Source organism: Natrix helvetica (genome assembly GCF_964273705.1).
Source record: "Natrix helvetica genome assembly, chromosome: 1".
Classification (NCBI taxonomy): domain Eukaryota; kingdom Metazoa; phylum Chordata; class Lepidosauria; order Squamata; family Natricidae; genus Natrix; species Natrix helvetica.
The window spans coordinates 201,118,858-201,136,779 of NC_138548.1; the positions used below are offsets into that span (position 1 = coordinate 201,118,858).

At 39.4% G+C, this 17,922-nt stretch overlaps 1 protein-coding gene across 7 annotated transcripts in view; it reads left to right on the forward strand.

Moving 5' to 3' along the window:
- DNM2 (dynamin 2) overlaps positions 1–4,572 on the forward strand; it is a 106,559-nt gene extending 101,987 nt beyond the window's left edge. For 5 of the 7 annotated variants that reach the window (XM_081961820.1, XM_081961823.1, XM_081961819.1 and 2 more), the window contains 3 exons: positions 207–442; positions 865–1,119; positions 1,598–4,572. In XM_081961820.1, the coding sequence (XP_081817946.1) occupies positions 207–442; positions 865–1,119; positions 1,598–1,667 (561 nt within the window). In that variant the 3' untranslated portion in view covers positions 1,668–4,572. The remainder of the gene's footprint in view (positions 1–206; positions 443–864; positions 1,120–1,597) is intronic. The other 2 variants (XR_014176136.1, XM_081961821.1) reach the window with 2 other exon arrangements.
- Positions 4,573–17,922: the final 13,350 nt, after the last annotated feature.

Below are 17,922 nucleotides of genomic sequence, written 5' to 3' on the forward strand. Positions count from 1 at the left end.
CAGAACAGTCTTCTTCAGAATCATTGAGTGCAGCATCCCATCTGGGGGAAGTGTCCTTTCCCCTCACTATTTCCAATGAATAGATAGCCAGGGTTGTGATCTAAACCAGCCTCTTGAGGTTACTCCACTTGATCTATCCAATCCAGTCTATTGTTGTTGGAAAGCATTACCTTTTCTATGCACCCAATATTACCTATCCCCCACAGACCAAGGATTTCATCCACTCGGAGTTGTTGGCCTACTTATACTCCTCTGCAGACCAAAACAGCTTGATGGAGGAGTCAGCAGACCAGGCACAGCGCAGGGATGACATGTTGCGAATGTACCATGCCCTGAAGGAAGCTTTGCATATAATTGGAGACATCACTACCAGTACAATTTCTACCCCAGTTCCTCCTCCTGTGGATGATACGTGGCTGCAGCCAGGAAGTGGTGGGCATAGGTGAGTTGATATAGTAGTTGGTTCTAGTATGCTATTTGTTAAGGGAAAGGATGAAAATATGGAACATCACAAAGCCAAAAGCCACAAATGACTCACAGCTGAATGGGATTGGTCCAGATTCTTCTTTTGGAACTCTGTAGTTGGTTTATCACTACTAGAATGATAACACTGAACTAAATACACATTCTTCCATGTGAGTTTCTTAGTCAGCTTCTAATTCTGTCACAATTATGTTCATCAAAAAAAGATTTTTTGTATAGTGGATATTTTTTACCTATAAGAATATTCTTCTATCGCTTTTGAAATAAACTTCACACGTTGTTTTCTGCTTTGTCTGAAAATGATTGATATTATTTGGAGTTCTGTTATCTTAAATTATACTAACTTTAATATTTTAATATGTCCTTTTTTTTGTCTTACAGCCCAACATCTCAGCGCAGGCCTCCTTCTACTGTGTTGCCTCCAGGAAGACCTCCAGCTGTAAGGGGACCCATGCCTGGTCCTCCCTTGATTCCAGTGCCAGCAGCAGGCTCATCCTCCTTTGTGGCACCACCCATTCCTTCACGTCCTGTACCACAAAATGCATTTATTACTAATAATGAACCTTTCTTAGCCCCGCCTCAAATTCCCTCACGGCCGGCACGTATTCCACCTGGTATACCTCCAGGTGTACCCAGGTAAGAGCCAGTTCAGATTTCTCTTAGCTAATTTTTTAATTTAACCTGGGCTATGGCATAAGTCTGTGCTTATGAAATAGTCACAGTCTTTGTTCCTGTATAAACGTATTCATTTTGAATTGATACAGAAAAATTAGATACTGTCTAAAAAATTAGAAAATCGCTTATGTAGAATCTTGGCATAATGCAGCTTTTTTAGTGATTGAAAGATCTATGGAAAGAAGTAGGTGTAACTTTAAGAGCCTCCTTTCACATCCAGAGAAGTAATTGTTGTCCAACGTCTGCAAAAGTTGAAATGGAGAGGAAAAGGAGAAATAATCTTAGGCTGTCTAGAAGATAAGCAATAGTTCTATAACATTTGCACATTGCATAGGAGTTCAGGAGAACCAGGAAAATGGGCAGGAATGCTGAATGTCTTATACCTTGGCAATGTCTGTTTAATTTCCACCTTCTATTTCTCTGTTCATTTTCTCTGCAGCAGAAGACCTCCTGCAGCACCAAACCGGCCTACCATTATCAGACCAACGGAGCCTTCCTTATTAGATTAACCATGATCACTACCCAGAGGGGAAGGCAATATTGCTTGTTAATCTTATGGAAAGAACTCATGCTTAATCTTTAGTGTAATCCTTTATGTGCCTTGGCTTATAACTGACCAGTTACAAAGAGCTCCTGCTCTTTGTAACTGGTCAATTATAAGTCAAGCACATTTTCCCCATTTCTTCTCCTCCCTTTCTTTCCCACAATAACACAACCATAGCAACAGACATCAAGAAATAGATGCTGTCGGTTGATTACCTGTAAATAGCTCTGAGAAGCCAAGCATTCCTGTTCTATCTCTCTCTGTGTCCCTGGGTCTTGGCTAGGAAAGGATTTAATGACCAGTCTTCCCTTCTGGGAAGAGGGGGACTGACTTCTTCCCGGTTTTTCATGGTGGCCGTACCACATGGGAACATGGACGCTTCTGTTTTGTGGAATTGTTTTGCACTTTGTTGGAAATAGAGAAACAACCCCCAGGTACTTGAGCGATTGTGATGAGAATGCCTGCAAATGTGTAAAACTAGAGAGATTGTATTTCCACTAACACTTGTTAGAATCTCCTGCCATTAATGTTGATTGGATCTATTTTCCCTGCCAACCTTTTAATTCCTTAGTTATAATATATATGAAATCTTCCTCTTAGACTTTATCTTTCCACCATGGCATTTTAGTACAATATTGATCAATATTTCTATATATCTCTGAAAAATAATGGAACAGCAAATAAAAATGGCTAATAAATCCAATTTACGAAACTGAAGATTTTATCAAACCGAATCATTGGAAAGAGGAATGCACCAAATTGTTTTTGAGTCTCAGGTATAGTGCTGACTTATGCATGCTACCCTTTGCACAACCAGTGATTATGCTTCAATGGAAGAGACAAACTTAGTTTGCCAGATACAATTTGGGATGAGCTACTAGAAAAGAACAATGGCCAGTTGCAGATGATTTAATCATTTTAATATGAAATTGGCCAGGATAATTACTCAATCTCCAATAGAGAAGTGGTAAGAAGAGGCAGTACTTTAAAAACTGTGATCTTTGCAGAGATGACTATATACAGAAAAATGTTCCTACTTTCCTATGCAGATTTTTTTTTGTCCTTCAGTTCAGCTGAACTATATTTGCTTCTAGGTTGAGGCAGATTCTTTGTGGCAAACACTCTCCCAAGATAGATTAAATTTCCCCCTGCCCCACAGAAACTCATATAGGAGTCTATGGTCTCTGAAAAGTTTTTTTTTTTTAAATGTTGGCTACTCTATCTTTAGAACCATTATTATTCCAAGAGTTTGTGGAGCAAGACTGAAGCCTTGTCAACAGAAAGCAATCGGCCCTCTCTGGGCTATGGTTGTATATATTTCTTCATAAAACAGACTGTATTGGTACTTCTTTGATTCTAGTTTTTTTTGAAGAAGACCCAAGTTACTTCTCAGCCCTCTCTCACTTACATACCTTTGCCCTTCCTAAGATAAGATATATGGAACAGATACATCTGCCTTAATGCTTCCTTCCAGTGACACCTCTCTTTTTATGTGAACGGAAACAGAAATTGCTTGCTTCACGTCTTAAAGCATATGACTTTTCCAGAGTGCTAACTTTGTGCCTTTATTATTGCTTAAATTCTATGTCAATAACCAGCACTGCCTTCTTGTAAATGTCCCTCTATTGCCAAAGTCATTACTAAGGGCTTTGAACCTCTTTTGCAATATATTTCTCCAAAAACAGGTGCTTGCCATGTAGCATGGACTTCTCTAATTAGTTGTCTTGATTCTTTGTTACCATGTGTGAAGGGGTTATTATATATCTTTCTATCTTTAAAAGAAAAAAACTCCCAGCAGTTTGAAATAAGTGCCTCCTTATGTATCCAATTAATAAACTAAAATAAAGGGAAATTCTGTTGGTGGAAGGTCTCTACCAATTTGTGGTGTTGGCTTTTTATGCATTTTTTAAAAATTCTATTAGTTCTGAACACTTAATAACTAATGGGCTGGGAATGAATAGAAAAATATAAGTTCACGTTTCTATTAACTAACATGTCCAAATAATAATAATCTGAGTAAAATCTGATTTCTTGTGCCATTTGATATTACTTCTGACCTGGAGGTTAGTAGTATCCAATCTAATAAAAGCAACTGAATTTACAAGCTACAAAATTAATGGCATTAATGCAGCTAACATCGTTATCCTACCTTTTGTATGGACATTTACAAGTATTCATCATCTCACAATTAAAAGTGTATTTTAAAAGTGATTTTATAGGATCTAGTGGGACAAATGGAGCAGGTCCACTTTGTATTGCAGAACTTTACCAACCTCTGTAAGAGGAAAACTATTTAATACTGAGAGGCATTAGTTGCCTCTCTCAAAAGAGATTGCCATCTAGTTTTGCAGACAAAGGAGACCTTTCAACATGTAAGCAAGAAATTAATTCAATTCCTCGTACAGAAGGATACATATAATATCTATGTTACCCAGATTTATAGTTATAGTTTCATATATTTTATGCCTATAATAATCATGAAAAATAGCAGATTTTAGACACATATTTTCTAATATATTTTTATAACATTCAAATTTTGATGTTAAATTTATCTTTTACAAATACATAGACAGTAACAGGGAAAGAAAGATTTTCTAATCCAATTTTATACACCAAATTAACACATTTTGCCCAATGTGTCATTGTTATTTCTTCATGCATTATTTTTCTAAAGTATTTCCGCCCTTGCACATTTTCCATTGTATTATGTCTATGTATATCATTGTCCCAATCTGTTAAATTTCACATCCAATGACATGATGTTATGTTTTAGATTTCATTTTGATGGCAATTTACATATTTGCTTTTTAAAATGTAGGTTTTCTTTAATGCCTAAAATGTGTCGTCCTCGAATAAAACATTGGGTTCCATCCATGACTAATCAGTTTAATAGATAATAGGTCTCTTTAAGGGTAACCTTGGTTAATCCATAAATTAGTTATGATTAATAATTTCTCCTTCCCCAAAAAGTTTTAATATTGTTTTAGTCTTTCCAAAATAGATGTAATTGGATCTGTCTACTATGGTATATCTCTAACCATTTGTATTATCATTGGAATATTTACTTGATTATTTAAACTGATGTAAAAAAATTTAAATGCTTGTTCCCAGTTACTTGGAAAAAAGATTTTAAAGTGTTTATTTTGAATACTTTTTAAAAACAAGACCACTTTGTATGTTTTACTTAAAAGGAAGCATTCTAAAATGAAACCTGCATTATTTAAAAACTTAAAATTAAACCTAGTAATACAATATTTTGCAGCGCTTTTCTTTAAAATGTGCAGACTGAAATGCAGTTTAAACCTTTTAAAAAGTATTTTTATTTGTCAAACTTGTCCCAACTGTTTGCACATAAAAACTGCCTACATACTTTCCCAGGCCCTTCCCCCCTATATCCAACTGGTTTCAAACAAATTGTTTTGGTAACAGTTTTGCTGTGGGCACGCGCACCGTTGCCAACTCTTCTTCCGTCACACGCATGCACACATGTACATCAGCCAACTGCTCTCTTTTGATTTAGGGTTTGTGCGAAGACCAGCTGGCATGCTGGAACCTAGAAGAGAGCAGCTGGCCGTCGCATAGGTATACCAGACCAACTGGCCAGTGCGTGCGTGCTCTAGTTTTGGCACTCAGTGCCAAAAATCTTAGCCATCACTGTTCTAGTGCCTTGTGCACAATGGGCCAGGTATAATTTGAAGGGATTTAATCCATCCTGTCATTCTGTGGCAGTTCTGGTATAACCACAAAGTCTTGGTTGGTTACCACTCAGAATGGCCTGAGTCCAATACTGCAATAAACTGCATTATTGTATGCAATTTCTATGAATGGGAAGAGGTCAGACCACTTATTTTGATGGTAACTGATCTAAGGTACTGTTCCAACATGACATTTGTACATTCACAGGCTCCATTTGTCTGAGGATTATGCGAGGACAGCTCCTGAGTGGTCCCCAACAGCTTGAGAAACTCTTGCCAGAATTGTGAGATGAATTGGACACCTGTCAGGGTTCCAAATAACACACCCAACCAAGTAAGACTCTCAGGCAAGCAGTTCCTCAAAGATCCAATTTATTAGAGATGTCATATTGGCACATCTGGGAAAACCCGAATCTGAAAGTTCACGGGTTTTCCCTACCCAAGAGAAAGTTAAAGTCCCTTCCCCTGCACCCATATGTCCATCACATGGTCCAATCAATCCACTGTCCCAAATGGAGATGCTTCACAGTCACGCCTCTCCAGGTGCAGGCTGAACGTCCTTGATTCTCAAAGAAAGAATGTTGTTATGGCTAAATAATTATGTCAACTCCATGCAAACACTCTCCCACTTTTCCACAGCACTAAGTGTGGCAGCCCTAAAGATCCAAAGAAAAAGATGGCCTCCAGGGCTGACAACACCCCTGTCTCAGATTATCCAGTCTGACATCCCGTGAAGCCTTTGTGTGCTGCACAAAGTCTCGCTAAGTACATGTAGAGCAGATTTTGAGACAAGCTAAAAATGTACTTGCTAAGAAAAGAGGTTGGTGACAACCTAGATCACTGTGTTCCCAGAGCTTTCTAGCAGCTCAACATTTTCTTCCAGGGTGCCATGGGGTTGGTAACTGGCTGCAGTAACCCTGGCGGCTTTTGCTGCTGTACACACGGCAGCTAGCAACATATTGCTCTATGTCCTTCATGTGGGACCACCATAATTGATGTTTTATTAAATGGAGGGTTTTGACAAACTCAAAATGTCCCATAGATTTTGATCCATGGCTTCGCTTCACTGTAGGATGGATAGCCATTGGCTTTCAGGCACAGAGAGTTGATTTCTCACCCTGGGATTCGACAGGAAGTTCTCCAGCTGGACAGACGTGGGAGGAGTGGGCTCTCACATGAACCCTATCTGACAAACCATCTCTGAAGATTCTTTTGAATCAGAACCCCCACTGGAGGTGGGGGCGAAGAAGAGCAGCATCTCATCAGACCCTGAGGGAAGCAACAGATCCCTCATGGGTTAGAGATTTGCCTATGAATCAGAGTCAGCAGCAGCCATGAGTATGGCTGATAAGATGCTGGCTTTTGCAAATAGAGCAGGAGGAGGTGACTGGAAGAGATAAAAGACCTGGTAAGAGAATTTACCTAACCCACATCTAGAAATTAAACCTGGAAAAGGCAAAGAAATATTGAGAACATAAATAATATTGATGGTCAGATTGGGACTTCTTTTTTCCCAAAAGAAAAGGAAGAAAGGAAGGTGTAGGGGTGCAACACCAGCCCCCCCAGAAGCTCTTTGTTTGAGATGTTTTCGAACGGAAGAATAGAAAGCAGAGAAGTGACAAACCCACGCAATTATAAACTCTAAATTTGGTTTTGGATCTTAAACAGAAACCAATACTTTTACTTTGTTTGAATTCCTTCCAGCTAATATAATTAAGAAAAAAGCATGCCTTCTTACTGATAATGGACAATTTGACTTTGACTGTGCAGGAAGTTTTAATCAACCAACTGCCATAAATTCAGAATTTGGAAAAGCAGGAGGCAGAGAAGCACTTTTGGCTGATTACAAACTTATTACAAGTGATTTATTTTGAGCAGTTATATAAGAAGAATAAATACCAGACCTGCGAAATATGGAGGTTTTTTTCTTCTTTGCCTCTCTCTTCTTCTTTTTTCCTCTCTGCCAATTAAGATGGCGTTAGCTTCTCTTCCGGTTTCAAAAGAGTTGGGTTAACTAAACTTAAGATGGACCAGACTTTTGAAATAAGATTTGTACAACTAACTGCAATTTTGAAACTGGATATCAAGGAAGAAGAAAAGACTAAGATGGCTTTCATTGTTTTTTTTTCCACAGCAGTTGAAGTAGATAAATCTAAGGTGGACTAGAACATTGAAACAAGGATTATATAACTAACTGTAACTTTGAAACTGGACATCATGGAAAACTGGGAATTAGAAAAACTATGTGAAATTATAAAAAAAATATGCATAAAACAGTAAAATCAAGTTTAAATAGGATTTTGAACCCAGAGAAGCAGAGATCTAAAGAAGAATTCAAAGAAGAAGAAGGGGGGCAAAGCAAAGAGGGAGAAGCGGGGGGGGGGGAATAAAAAGCAGACAAAAAACTCCATCATTCTTTGCATTGGTATAGGGAAAAGTGTAAAAAGATAATGTGTTCCAACAAAATGGGGAAAAGCAGACAAAAGTGGTTTTGAAGGTTGTTAGTAGCATAAGAAAAATTGAAACAGGCTATGCCCCAACAAAGAGAAACATAAAATATTTTTGTGAGGGTGGTCTGGGGAAAATTGATGGGAGTGGAGGTGTTAAAACAAAGAAAAGGAAGAAGACAGGAACAGAGAAGTGGGACAAAAGACTTACTAGGAAAAAATCAGATATCTAGATATGGGAAAATACAAAGCAAGATAAGGGTTTTATTCCTAAATATGACAATAAAATGGAGTTTGCTAACTGGCTGAATATAATAATGGAAAGGTAACTAAAAAAGCCCAAAATACATGGAATATGGTTAAATATGGAACTGATGTAGCAAGGTTGTAAAGCAGAGGTTTGTGTTTCACTTTTACACATGATAATTAAAATGGCAACAGAAGGATAACTAAACATGGGTTAAAATATATGAAAGATGGCTATATATAGAACTTTTAAGTTGTTGAATAAAGTGAAATGTTTACTGCTTGTTATGTTACATAATAGATTAAGGGAATTGTAATGAACTTTGAACAATGTGGTTCGTCATTTATAGACAATTTAAGGGTAATTTAATCCAAGATATGGAAAATAGAGAGGAAACATGGAATATATCTACAATGAGAAATTACTGAGATTTAAAGACAGAATCACAAATTGGGGGCGCATAAGGATATATAATTATATAAAGATAATGATGAGAATAACTAGGAATTGTAACCAGGTTTAAATCTCGACCAAAATTAGGCTGGGGCGGGGGGTGTTCAAAAGTACAATGACTATATATGTATACTTTTTTGTTCTATTTCTCTTTTTCAAGAAAGGATGTCAAAATTAAATATGTATATCGAAAAGGAACTATAAATACCATCAACATAAAATGGAGCTTGCTCAGAAGCTGAAATACACCAAGTAAATGAGATAAAGAGTGGGAAGAAAAGGAGAGAGATAAGGGAAGAAGAGAGGAATAGGAGAGAGGATAAGGAGGGGGGAAGGGGAGGAGAGAAATGAGTGGAAAGGGGGGAGAAGAGAAGGAGAGAGGAAGGGGAAGGGGAAATAGAGTAGGGAAGGAGGATAGAGGGAAGAAAGGAGGTAGGTGTAGAGAAGATATAGTGGATGCATTTAAGGGCTTACTTGGTTATGTAACATCACTGGAGGATAGGGTGGAAGAAATTAAGCAGTCTAATGTCAATTTGGAGAATAAATTTGATGAGGCACAAAGTAAGATCGATAACTCAGAGGCAGGGGTTACAGTGATACAATATAGAGCGATGGAATTTGCTTTGAGAATAAGAGGCCTGAAAGAAAATAACCAAGAAAACCTGAGAGACATTTTTGCAGAAGCCTTTGCTCAATTAATTGGTGAACCAAAGGCAGAATGTGATTGGCAGATGGACAAAATTTACCGTGTTAATTCATGGATTGCCAGGCAGAGACAACTACCAAGAGATATTGTAATTATTTTGTCACCAGGAAAACAAGGAATGGAATATTACAAGCAACTTGTAGCAAAAAAAAGCTACAAGTGGCAGGTCAGGAGGTGGCAGTACTGAAGGAAATTCCCCCTAAAATATTGAGATCCAGAAAGGACTATGAATTCCTAGTGGATGAACTTAGAAATCATCAGATACAGTATAGATGGGAGGTTCTGGCCGGACTGGTGGTGAATTATTTAGGTGAAAGATAATTCAGTTTGGAAGGCAAGATATTTTTTCAGTAATGTACTAAAGGCTGAATACCCACCATCTCCAGGACTCAGAAGAAGAAGAAGAAGCAGGGGAGGCTAGGCAGGAAGATACCCAGGTACAAGCAGGTGCTGCTCAAGCCTTGGAATTACTCGAGGAGACAGAAGGAGTTATGGAACAAAGACAAACCCGAGCGGCAACCAAACGTAAAGAACAAGAATTAAAGGTGCAACAAGCTCAGATAACAATCCAAGAAGCTATAAATATAAATACAGAAGCTGTGGGGGGAGCCAGACCCAAGAAGAAATTCCAGCAGGATTTCTAGGTGGCTCTTAAAAAGCTTCAGGGAGCTGAATATGACAATTAAATTCCTAACCTGGAATGTTAATGGTTTAAACTCATCACAAAAAAAGGAAAAAAATATTTCACCATTTGAAACAATTTAAAAATGATGTAATTTGTTTGCAAGTAACACATATTAGAACAAATGACCAGAAATATCTGATGAATGCAAGATTGGGAATGCACTTTGTGGCATCTGCACCGGAGAAGAAAAATGGTATAGTTATATACTTAAGGAAAGACTTAAAGGTTGAATTAATTGAAGCAGATCCTCAAGGAAGATATATCGCAATTGAATTATTAATAGAAGGAAAGAAAATACTTTTAACGGGAATATATGCTCCCAATCAACAAGAAGAAAATTTTTACAAGTTGCTCTATACTAAATTAATACAATGGGATTATAGATCGTGTATATTACTGGGTGACTGGAATGGAGTATTGGATACTATGAAAGACAAGAGGGGACTTTCGCAAAACATTCAAACACGAGCAAGATTGCCTAAATCTTTCTTCGATATGATGGAGGATATGGAACTGAGGGATATTTGGCGAGAACGGAATGTTAAAGAACAAGACTTTACATTTTTTCTGATAGGCACCAATCCTTTTCTAGAATTGACTTTATATTAATTACAAATGATCTTCCTTCCAGGATGATAAAGTCGACCATAATCTACTACTACGTAGATAAAGTAGAAGAATGTGGGTTAGACAGCATCACCACCAGATGGATTCGTAACTGGCTGACCAACTGCACTCAACGTGTAGTCCTCAATGGAACTGCATCTACATGGAGGAAAGTATGCAGTGGAGTACCCCAAGGCTCTGTTTTAGGCCCAGTACTCTTCAACATCTTCATCAATGATTTGGATGAGGGAATAAATGGGGAACTCATCAAATTTGCAGATGACACCAAGCTGGCAGGAATAGCCAACTCCAGAAGATAGGCTTAAGATACAGAAGGATCTTGACAAACTTGAACATTGGGCACTATCTAATAAAATGAAATTCAATGGTGAAAAGAGTAAGGTTCTACATTTAGGCAACAAAAATGGAATGCACAGGTACAGTATAGGTGATACCTTGCTCAGTAGTAGTAACTGTGAAAGGGATCTTGGAGTCCTAGTGGACAACCATTTAAATATGAGCCAGCAGTGTGCAGCAGCTGCCAAAAAAGCCAACACAGTCCTAGGCTGCATCAACAGAGGGATAGAATCAAGATCACGTGAAGTGTTAATACCACTTTATAATGCCTTGGTAAGGCCACACTTGGAATACTGCATTCAGTTCTGGTCACCACGATGTAAAAAAGATGTGGAGACTCTAGAAAGAGTGCAGAGAAGAGCAACAAAGATGATTAGGGGACTGGAGACTAAAACATGAAGAACGGTTGCAGGAACTGGGTATGTTTAGCTTAAGAGAAAGAAGGACTAGGGGAGACATGATAGCAGTGTTCCAATATCTCAGGGGTTGCCACAAAGAAGAGGGAGTCAAACTATTCTCCAAAACACCTGAGGGTAGAACAAGAAGCAATGGGTGGAAACTAATCAAGGAGAGAAGCAACTTAGAACTGAGGAGAAATTTCCTGACAGAACAATTAATCAGTGGAACAGCTTGCCTTCAGAAGTTGTGAATGCCCCAACACTGGAAGTCTTTAAGAAGATGTTGGATAGCTATTTGTCTGAAACGGTATAGGGTTTCCTGCCTAGGCAGGGTGGTTGGACTAGAAGACCTTCAAGGTCCCTTCCAACTCTACTATTGTATTGTATTGTATGAAGAAGACAAAGATATGTCCGAGAACTCTAACAGATCATAACCCGGTGTGGATGGAACTGGAATATGGAGAGGGATCTAGGAGGTCTTGGAGGTTAAATGAAAATTTATTTAGATATGAGGGAAATGTTACAGAATGTAAAAAACTACTGAAAGAATATTTTGCTTTTAACATGCATAAGGGAATATCCATGGAAATGGTTTGGGATGCAAGTAAAGCATATATGAGAGGTGTTTTAATAAACTTGAATAACCTATATAGACGTAGACAGGGGGGAAAATGAAGGGAACAGGAAGAAGAGATAAAAAAGAAAGAGCAGGCGCTAATATCTAACCCAGCTGATAAGAAGACAAAAGAAGCAATTACTTTACTATGAGGGCAATTCAATATGTTGATGTCAGATCAAGTAGCAACTAATTTGTTATACGCTAAACACAATACTTTTTGCAATGCAAATAAACCAGGTAGATGGTTAGCATATATGTTAAGGAAAAAACAACAGTCTGGTACCATAGAGAACATAAGAGTACAAAAGTAAAGAAGTTTATCATCAGGATATGATTAAAAAGGCTTTTTTAGAATTTTATACGAGACTGTATGCTGTGGATAAAATACAAGGTTTAGATACAGATAGATATTTGGAGAAAGAGAATATCCCCATAGTTACAGATGAGCAAAGGGAAAGATTGAATCAACCAATATCCATGAAGGAAATTCTCCTAGTAATTAAGCAGTTAAAAGTTGGTAAGCCCCCTGGCACAGATGGATTGACGGCGGTTTACTACAAAATTGTACAACTACAAATGGTAGAACCTCTTAAGGAACTATTTAATAAAATACAACTGGGAGGAGGGGTACCACCATCTTGGAGAACACATTTACACAATACAATATGACCAAGAGCTTCCTGTTCTTTCTAATAGCAATTGCCAATCGATATCGCTCACCTTATATTGTTTCCCCTTCTATTATATTTCATTTGCTTTTCACCATTCTTAACCCTCTTATTTTACTCATCTGTCTGCTATATTGGCTAATTACCTCTAGTAAATTTAAACCACTTGGATACATATATATGTGTTAATTCTCCTTAACTACTACTTTGGGGCTTTGTTGTCTTCCTTCATTGATCCTATTCGTAATTAAATGCCCAGTTATCCAAACAGCTATAAAGAGAGACAAACAATGAATTTTGCATATGTGTGTGTGTGTGTGTGTGTGTCTGTGTGTATATATATATGTGTGTCTCTGTGATCAGAGCTGCCGTCTTTCTATAAATATTGGTGGGGGGGGTGGAGTGCTGGATTTGTTGCTGTAAGCGGGTTGGTTGGCTGTGTTGTTACATCTTAATTAGTTGATGGAGTTGATGAGTGCAGATTAGTCAGCTGTTTCGTAACATCCTGTGTGGCTGAGGTACTAGCTGTGTGCCCATTAGTCTTTTGTGTTGTAACGACCTGTGTAATGGGCTGTGTGATGACATCCTGAGCTCTAGTGCAGGGATAGCCTGAGTCCTGTGCTGCAACATCCTGGGAGGTTGGCTGTGTTGTATCATCCTAAACCTTTGCGTTGTAACCTCCTGAGTTCTGTGATGTAATGTCCTGAGCAGACTAATCTGCATACATCAACTCCTCAACTAATCAAGATGTAACAACACAGCCAACCAACCAGCTTACAGCAAAAAATCCAGCACTCCACACACACCCCCACCAATATTTATAGTCTGAGCCAACTAAGAGACTGGCGGATAAGGGGGGGGGGAGCCAAATTTGAAAAAGCTGGACTGTCCAACTCAAAGTAGAGTGCTCTATCTTGGAATAAGAGGAAAAACATTACTGTGCTTTATACCAATGTGATTAAGGGTGAATCTCAAGTACAGTCTCATGAGTAAGCATGAGAAGGAAGAAGTCTGCAGAAATCTCAAAAGAAGATTAATGAATAACTGTAATGTAAATATACCCACACATTCAGTGGCAGAACAGATCTCTGAACAATTTCTATTCAGAGAACCTTGGAAAAAGGTTTCCTGAAATCTTGGAGAGAAGATTCATATAACTTTGCTGAATTAAAATGTTCCTGCTCATCCTTGAATTAGCCTCAAACAATGGACCATAGACATTGTTGTCCCTTTGCTAATTCCTATTCTGCCTCTGCTGTTGTGTCTAGTCTGCCTCATTATGAAACGGGATTAGCCTGATTTGTAAGTGTGCCAGTAATTATAGATAAACTGAATGAGTTATGGCTTTGGTGTCAGCCAGGAAACTTCCAGTTGGGGCACTGGACCAGGAATAAGGTGGGCGTGATTTCAGGTTTTGGCCAGGGATCCTCTAGGCTGATTTTCCTACTCTCTTCCCAAAATCCATTTCTGTACTTGTGAAGTTAAAAAAATGTGAAATAAAGAAACATCAGAGGAGACATCAAGGTAGAAACACTTCAGAAAGGAGGGATGCAGACCCTACCATGGTTGTGCAATTAAAGGTAGTCTTTGACTTACCACCATTCCTTCAGCAAGGTGTTCAAAGTTATGATGGTGCTGAAAAAAACCTGGACATGATCCATGATTGAAGTTATGGCATTTGCAGTGCTGTCATGTGATCAAAATTCAGATGCTTGGCAGCCAGCCTGCACTGCAAGATCACTCCCCCACACACACCCATCTCACCCCCATCTTTGCTCTTTGGCAACCCTGCATCCTACCTTGAGGGGCAGCACACAGTAGAGAACTGTGCAGCTCTGGGCTGGCTTGCCATGCTCTGGGAAGCCACACTAGCCCAGCACAGCCACAGCCACAGTTGCCCTTGCCACCCTGCATTTTGAGAACCCTTTTGCCATGAGCCCCACTGCCTCAACTCATCTTTGCTGTTTCCTTCCTCCAAATGCTGATCAAGGCATACCTATCCGGAGGAGAAAAAAGTATTTGGGGAGAGGGGGGGAGCCAAAAGCAATTCCTGGGTCAATGCGTGCCGAGGGCTTTTTGCAAAGAGGCATTTTGGTGCGTTGCCACTCAGGGGCCTGTTTCAAATTCTCACCCCACCCTCACCCCACAGCTGAAGCCCTGCCTAGCCTACCTTACTCCAGCCAAGCATGCTTTGCCAGCAGCAAGAGCAAGAAAAGAGTGAAGGTGAGCTGGAGCAGCAGAGCACAGGGCAACAGGGTCCTCAGAGTTCAGGGTGACCAGGACATCTTTGGTTGGGACTGAGCTGGGATGGCTGCATCATCCCCAGGTGTGGCAAGCAGCCTCAGATTCTGGGGCTGCTTGCCACCCCACAAGGCAGATTGCAGGGCATCCAAAAGACAGAGATGAAGTAAATAGGCAGTTGGGGTGGGTTGGAGTTAGTCACTGAGGTTCAGGGATGGAAGGGACCAAGCCCAGAATTGGGGTGGGTAATTGCTTAATGACTCACAATGGGAATTGTCATCATAAGATGTTGTGGTTATGTTATGTCCCAATTTATGCTGTCAATCCCAAACCAAATTGTGTGTGTCTGACAACAATGCATGCTGGGATCAGTGTAATGTGGGCATTCCTGAACTGAGCAACCAAAAAGAGCAAGCACATGTACGGGTTAGTGTATATGCGGTCAGGCTCAGTTCCTGAGGGTTCCCTCTCTGGCCTTAACCAGAAAGGTTCCTATTCTGCCATCAGTCAGTTCCTATTCTTTTTTTTTTTAATTGAAAAAGTTTTATACAAACAAATTTTCCCCCTTTTAACCCCCCCACCATACAGTATAAATCACATACAGATACTATGCCCCCTCTCCTCCCCCCAACCCCCAACAAAAAAATTCTCATTCAAATATTATACCAAATACTTTACCCCCTCCCCTCCCCTCCCCTCCCCCCCGTCTTAAAGTAAATTACTCATTCACGTATTGTACCCCCTCTCCTCCCAACAGTCACAATATAAGTTTCTCTTAAAGTAACAATAGCCCATTAATCCCATCTTCTAAGTTAATTTAACATATATAAATCATAATATAAAGTCAGTTCCTATTCTTGATCAGTCTTTCCGCTTGTACGTCCCGAGTTGACTCCTCATCCATGAGGCCTTGGACACGGTGTCAGACTAGCCTCTCCGGCCACTGCTGCTTCGCTGTTCCAGAGCCGCTCTGCGAGTCCGTCACAACACCCATCACCCGACACCCAACAGTGCACACCATGCAACCCCCTTCCCCCTCCTTGCTTGTGGCAACTCCAAAACAGCGCTCGGGCGTAGCCGCGATGTCGCCATCTTGGAACCATGAAACTTTATCTAAATGAGGCAATAACAGATTAACAGAGTTGGAAGGGACCTTATAGGTCATTTAGTCCAACCCCCTGCTCAAACGGGAGTCCCTCCCCCCCTCTCTCACATCACATGTTCGTTTTGCAATCATTTTTCTCCCAATTCAAGGAACATTGCAGTTGTTAAACATGAAAAGAGTATAATTTTTTAAAAGGACAGCGAAAAAGAAGAGTGACAGATATAACAAATTTTGCACAAAAAGACAAAATTACCCTCCCACACAAATGTCTTTTTCCCAAGCCAAATAGTGGGGTAACAGATTTTATAGATCTTGAGACAATATCAAAATAAAAGAGAAAATACTATTTTATACCAGTAGAGCTACAGAAAATGTAAACTGGTCTCATTCATGGATTAGGATTGAAATAAATATAAAATCACGGAAACAACGGATGACATTACTATTGACAAAATCTGATTGTGCCTTAATATAAGGATTCCTGTCTTGGGCAGGGGATTGCTCTAGATCAGGGGTGTCCAAACTTGGGAACTTTAAGACTTGTGGACTTCAACTCCCAGAATTCCCCAGCCAGCCTGGCTGGGGAATTCTGGGAGTTGAAGTTCACAAGTCTTAAAGTTCCCAAGTTTGGACACCCCTGCTCTAGATAGATCTCTGAGCCTCTAATTCTATGGTTCTTGTTTAAATGCCAATAAGAACAGAGTATCATCCACTTTTCTGTTCTCCTATGTTGTTATTTATGTATTGAGGCAGCAGATGGCAGCATTTGTCTGGGTTTGCAAACTATGCAGCATCAGGCAATGTGGTCTTTGCACAGGAGACCACTAGGAAATTCTAGGGTGATGGGCTCAGTGGAGAAGCTGAAAAATAATCCCAGGAGGTAGCAGTGGCAATATTGTTTCCTAATATTGCCCAGAAAACTGCATAGAATCCTAGGGGTCAGCAGGGGAGGGTCAAAAGCTGCAAAGGGCAGATTTTGACTCAGTTGGAAGGGGATAGAGGAGCCTATAGGAGGTGACATATTCCTCCCAAATATAAGTTGACGTTCAATAAATAAAAACCAGTGCATGCAATAATAGCAATAGCACTTAGACTTATATACCACTTCGCAGTGCTTTACAGCCCTCTCTAAGCAGTTTATAGAGTTGACATATTGCCCCCAACAATTTGGGTCATCATTTTACTGACCTTGGAAGGATGGAAAGTTGAGTCAACCTTGAGCCACTCAGAACTAAACTCCTGGAGTGAGCAGTGAGTTAGCCTACAATGCTGCATTCTAACCACTGTGCCACCATAACTCTTATTCAAATAGTGAAATTATTAATATAATAATAAGTTATATTTAGTAGATTTGGAGAGTAACCTTTGTTTTCACTTGATTAGTGTACTTTAAAATCTTTGTTTTCCACTTATCCCTATTTCATGACAGATATTAATACCGGATATTCAAACAATATTGAATACATGTTATGTTTGTCCTTATTGAGTCTATGAGTACTGACTTAAATATAAGTATCAGTTTGTGGTTTCAGTCAGTAGGTGTATTAACATGTGCAAAATAGCTATTAGAACATATATACTAGTTTTTTTAATTACGTATATGTGGGGGAATTATATTTCAGTTCAGATAGTAAGCAGGACAGGAGTTGTGCTGATCCTTTACTCAGGAAAGAGATGGGGGAGAAGAAGTACTCCTTCTGGGGATGTCATTAGTTTTCTGGAACTCAGAGTATCACTATCATCATCATCATCATCATCATCATCATCATCATCATCATCATCATCGTCGTCACCTTAGCCCTTGATTATGATTGCAAAGGTCCTATACTCAGGGCCTTCAACCAGTTGTTCGCTCCTGAAGGAACCTTTTTGGTTAGATGTGACCTGCTAAAGTTGATAAGGAAGCTGAAAGTCCTACACCCAGATTCTATCTCTAGTAGACTAAAATGAACCTTGTAATCTAATTTTCATTTGTAAAACAGCAGTTCTTCTC